The sequence below is a fragment of the Chlamydotis macqueenii genome, chromosome 7, assembly GCF_036417535.1.
Source record: "Chlamydotis macqueenii isolate bChlMac1 chromosome 7, bChlMac1.mat, whole genome shotgun sequence".
In the NCBI taxonomy this organism is placed as follows: Eukaryota; Metazoa; Chordata; class Aves; order Otidiformes; family Otididae; genus Chlamydotis; species Chlamydotis macqueenii.
The window spans coordinates 38,572,735-38,578,042 of record NC_141562.1 but is presented as its reverse complement, the minus strand read 5'-3'; the positions used below and the strand labels follow the sequence as shown (position 1 = coordinate 38,578,042).

Here is a 5,308-nt window from a genome sequence, read left to right as displayed (position 1 = left end):
ACGAGGATGCTTTGAGGGAAAAATTTGGGAGCTCATCGTCGCTCTCCTGCCCGGCCCCGGCCCCCCCCACGAAGGGGGGGGCCGGGGCCGGGCAGAAGCGCGGCGACGAGCGCTTGAAACCCCCCCGCTCCTTATATGGCGCTGTCCCCGCCCTCCTTGTTGCGTCATCAGTGACGCCACCTCTCCCGCGGTGGCGGGGGCCCGGCTCCCGGGGAAGGGCCGCGCTCCTCGGGGAGGGAGGGCCGGGCTCTGCGCGGCTCCGGCCATTCCGTGAGAGGCCGTGGGCCCGCGCCCCGTTCTCCCGTGTGCCCGGGAACACCTCCGCCGTAATCAGCGCTTTTTTTTTTTTTTTTTTTCCTTCCCTCTTTTTTTTTTTTTTTTTTTCCCCTCTTCTTCTTCCCCCCCGTTTATTTGTCTTTTGGAGCAGGAGAGCCTTGCCAGAAAGTGGTCGATTCAGCAGTGTCCTGAAGCTTTTTTTTTTTTTTTTTTCCCCTTCTTCCGAGGCGCTTTTACTAGGATGACACCACGTTGAGCGCGTCTGCAAACAACAACAAAAATATTTATTCTTTTACCCCCTCCTCAAAAAAAAAAAAAAGCAACCTCGCAGTGTCGCCGGCTGCAGTTACACTTTTTTTTTTTCTTTTTTTTCTTTTTTTTTTTTTTTTTTAAACCACCAAACTGGAACGCCATCCAACTCGCTGCACAGAAGTACTCAGTAAATTGTTTATGTCGTGCCAATACAGGACAGACTGAAGAAGGAAGCAAGACTTGAACTGGGCTTTTCTCCTGCTGATCACGGGGAGTAAAGTCACCTCTTATATTCCAATCGCCAAGGAGAGAGAGGAGGAAAAAAAAAAATTAAAAAAAAAAAATCAAGCGACAACAGACCCACCCCGTATCTGACATTTCCCTCAGTTTTAACCCCTTTTTGGTTAGGAGCTGGTTTTGCCCAAATTTGTTTTAATGTTTGGGATTCAGGAAAATATACCCAGAGGCGGGACGACCATGAAAGAGGAGCCGCTGGGCAGCGGGATGAACCCCGTCCGCTCCTGGATGCACACGGCGGGGGTGGTGGACGCCAACACGGCCGCCCAAAGGTACGTCTGCCAAACCCTCTCCCGCCGCTTTTCTCCTCCTGTATTTCTCATCCCGGCCGTAAATCCCCCCCCCCCCACCCCCCCCGCCCGCCCCGTATCACTTACAGCCTCCCCGCATCCCTTCCGCGGCCGCGCTGCTCTGCGCGCCCCTTCCCCGCCGCTCTCACCCACGCCTTGTCTTGTTTTTTTTTTTTTTTTTTGTCTTTTTGTTTTGTTTCTTTTTTTTTGTTGTTGTTATTTTTTTTTTCCCGCAGCGGCGTGGGGCTGGCTCGGGCACATTTCGAGAAACAGCCGCCTTCCAATCTCAGAAAATCCAATTTTTTCCACTTCGTCTTAGCTCTGTACGACAGGCAGGGGCAGCCGGTGGAGATTGAGAGAACAGCTTTTGTGGACTTTGTGGAGAAAGAGAAAGTAAGTCTGCCTACCGGTTACCTCCTTTTTTTTTTTTTTTCCCTCCTTTTTTTCTGTTTTTTTTTTTTTTTTTTTTTTCCCTCCCCTAAGCGTTTAAGCGCGGTCTAACTGCCCAAAGCCCGGTTCCACCCTCCGGAGCCCTCCAGCCGCTTCAGACTCTCCCGCACCCACCTGCGGGTCCCCCCCCCCCAACCCCAACCTCGGAGAAATCCCGGGTTTAGAAACTTTCTCCCCCGGCTGCTCTGAACGCGGGGGAAAACGGCTAAACGTGACATATTTGCGCCGAGGTAATGACATCATCAGCGCTCCACAAAAGTGGGCTGAATTGCTGCGAACTGGTAATTCCGAGCCGCTTCAGGGGCGAGCAAAACGGGCGCCAGGAGGAGGGAGGTGGTTTTTGGTGCTAAATGTCGTTATTTATCGTTACTTGCAGGAGCCAAACAATGAAAAAACTAACAATGGGATTCACTATAAACTTCAGTTATTGTATAGCAACGGTAAGTTGTCGCTGCCTCCTTTTTTTTTTTTTTTCCGCGTGCCGCGGAACCAGTCTCACTTTCCCTTTTCAAGGCCTTTCGGAAAAGGATATAAAGGTTTCGAGATTAAAATCACCCGCATGTAAACACGGCCCTTGCCTCGGCTATAGGAGGAAAACAAAACATAAACGATCGATAAGTCAATGGTACTTCACATGATGAACCGGCTGGGCTGGAAGTGGAAAGTAAAAAAAAAAAAAAAAAAAAGAAGGAAAAAAAAAAAGGGGGGATCGATCGCTGCTCCGGCAGAACATCACTTTTGAGGGACTTTTTATTTTATTTTATTTTTTTTCCCCCTTCAGTTTGGCGAATTCGCGGCAGTGAGGGGGCCGGGGTGAGGAGCAGGCTCCTCACCCGCGAGGAAATCCCGCGGGGAAGCGCGCAGCCCCCGCGGCTTTCCCTGAGCGTGGCCGTGGGTCCGGCCGGGGCAGGGGCGGGGGAGGCGCTTTGGGGGCTCGGCCGGGGCCGGGAGTGGGCGAGGACTCCCTCACAAGGCGATTTCTGGGCTTTTAAATTTTTTTAAAAATTTTAATTAAAAAAAAAAAAAAAATTTGCAAGAGCGGTGCGAGTGCCGAGCCGGGGCTGCCTGCCCTCCCGTTTCCCTCGTGGGCTTTGGGCTCCCGAAATCCTGAATTTGTCCCTTCCCTCCGCAGGAGTCCGGACGGAGCAGGACCTATACGTCCGTCTCATAGACTCGATGACCAAACAGGTGAGAAAGTTTGGATTTTTTGTGAGTTTTAAATTTTTTTTTTTCCGCCTTTCCTAACGCGCCGGTTGCTCGCTTTGTGCCCTGCCCTTGCTGGGGGGGGGGGTGAAAGCCCCCGACCGCTCCTTCTGGGAATTCACCTGCGCTCGGTCCCGTACCGGTTGCTGGAGGAAATTTAAAAAAGTGAAAAAGGTGGGGGGTGGGGGGGTGCCGGTCGTGGAAGCCTTGGCGTCGTTAAATGAGGTACAACGCCGTCAGAGCAGATGTTTGTCATCATTTATTTAGCAAGGGAGAGAGGGGGAAAAAAAGAAAAAAAAAACCAAGTCGCCCTGCCCAGATTTATTTTGAAATGCACTTTTCCTTCCTTTTATAACTTTTTTTTTTTTTTTTTTTTTCTTTCGGGCGATCTCTTCCCTCGGTGGGCCGGGATCGGCCCTCTCCTCTTCCACCGCGGCCAGCGGGTCAGGCGAGGGGTTGCCTTGGATTTAAAAGTTAAATGTGCGCCGAGGTGAAAAGTCACCTTGTTCTCCCCTCCGCCCCCCCAGGCTCCATAATTCCAGCTCCGGGGGTCACCCGCGCCCCCCCCCCAAAGCCCTGTCACGCCTTGTCAATACCAGAATTACAAGCAGCCCCTCATTCAATTATTTAACCTGTCTTGGGCAACTTTTCCGATGATAACCGCGCCTTCTCAGCCCCGCGCCGCAGCGGTCACAGCCGGCACGCTGCTGGCTGCCTTGGCATTTTATCAACTTCTCATTTTATTATTTTTTATGTTTTTCCTCCGGAGAAATATTTCGCTGTTTTTATATATTTTTTAAAATTATTTTAATTTTTTTTTTTTTGGGAGGTGGGGAGGAAGGTGAGGATGAGGACTAATTTACCACGCTCTGGAAATCAGATACCAGAGCTGGGAATTAAACCCATTCCACCGACCTACTGGTTTCTAACACTCCCGCCCGAGGAGCTTAACCACATCTAAAATATAGGGGAAAAAACCCCAATATTATTGCTAACTTTGCAATCCTCGAGGAAAGGGTAGGCCGGACCTTCCTCCGGGATGGGCCCCGCTCCCACCCCGCACAAACTTTCTCCTTCTTTTGCTTAAACCCGGGTGGGATCCGGACCCCTCCAGCAGAGAATAAAAAAAAAAAAAAATTAAAAAAAAAAAAATCCCTAGCGCAATTTCCTCTGGGAGCGAAGCGGGGCTGGCAGGGGGGCACCAGCACCCTGCCAGGGGCGTTGCACCCTCCCCGAATGAGCCGGTAATTATTTCAGTGGGTTCCAGCCGAGCCCTTTGGAACTCCGGAGCGCACAGGAGGTGCCAAAGCGGTTTGATTTCCTCGGGGGGGGCAGTTAGAGGTTTTCGGAAATCGCTGCGGTTCCCTCATTCACCGCCCGCTCCCGGTTTCGTTCCCGACGAGCGGAGGATGCGCTCTGATTGCGCTTTTATTGTTCGTTTGGGCTCCGTCCCTTCGCAGCGGGAAAAAAAAAAAAAAGGGAAATAAATAAAAAAAAAAGCTTTTAATCTCTCCTCTCTGACGGGAGGGAAAAAAAAAAAGAAAAATAAAATAAAATAGCCCAGTAACTGATCAAAGAGTCAATGGCGCTGAACCGACAGTTTATGGATTTCTGTTTGCGCTACAAAATAAAAAATAAATCACTTCTAAATACGTGGTTTCATCAGGGGGAAAAGTCACCCCCGGCAGAAGTTGCGCGGCGCGTTGAAGCCCCGCAACCCCCCCGCGCTTTTTGCCAAACAGAACCCGGCTGTGGGGCCGGACTCCACCCCCCCACCCCCCCAGCCCGCGGGTCCCCGGGGCTGCCCCAGCCGAGCGACCGGACTCCCCCCCACCCCCCAAATTAAGGCGGGGGGGGGGGGGGCTCTGCAAAGCCCCCCCCCCCCAGGGCCGGGCAGGGTCGGGGCGAGCTGGGCACCCGGCGCCCCGCACCATCTGTCAGAGCCCCGTGCTCAAAGCCCACTCAGCCGTGCTGCCTCCTTTCCCGGGGAAAAAAAAAAAAAAAAAAGGAAAAAAAAAAAAAAATCCTCATCCCGAGCGCTTTCAAAACAAACACCAGATTGCCCCATTAGCGCCTTCCTCCCCAAATATCATCCGGGGAGAACCAGATTGCGCCGCGCGCTCCTGGGATTCCTCCGGCGTTTTGGGGTTTCCTCAGGGAAAAAAAAAAAAAAAAAGCCCAACCAAAAAAAAAAAAAAAAAAATTAAAAAACCAACAACAAACCCGCAAAGGCAACCGGACCCGGGGGCAGGGCGCGGTGACCGGTCCCCCGGAGCCTCGGACCCCGCAAACGCGGTGTCCCCCACCTTCGGTTTAAGCGAGACAATAATATCGTTGCTTTTGGAGTTAGGGAAAAATAATAATAACAATAAAAAATCCCAGCCCACCCCGAGGGCCGGCGGCTGCGGGTGGCGATGGGAGCGGGAACCGGGAGCGGGGGTGCGGAGCCGCCCGCCCGTTCCCGCGGCCGTGTTGGTGCCGGTGCCGCCGGTGGATCCGACCCCCCCAAGGGGGGGATAAAGCTGGGCTCGGGTGCAACG

General features: G+C 52.6%; 1 protein-coding gene across 16 annotated transcripts in view; it reads left to right on the top strand.

Moving 5' to 3' along the window:
* The first annotated feature begins 477 nt into the window (after window positions 1–477).
* The window catches only part of EBF3 (EBF transcription factor 3), a 122,692-nt gene continuing 117,861 nt past the window's right edge, over window positions 478–5,308 (top strand). For 4 of the 16 annotated variants that reach the window (XM_086752648.1, XM_086752654.1, XM_086752656.1 and 1 more), the window contains exons 1-4: window positions 479–1,097; window positions 1,352–1,508; window positions 1,942–2,005; window positions 2,698–2,753. In XM_086752648.1, the coding sequence (XP_086608774.1) occupies window positions 964–1,097; window positions 1,352–1,508; window positions 1,942–2,005; window positions 2,698–2,753 (411 nt within the window). In that variant the 5' untranslated portion in view covers window positions 479–963. Of the gene's footprint in view, window positions 1,098–1,351; window positions 1,509–1,941; window positions 2,006–2,697; window positions 2,754–5,308 lie in introns of all 16 variants that reach the window. The other 12 variants (XM_086752647.1, XM_086752644.1, XM_086752642.1 and 9 more) reach the window with 5 other exon arrangements.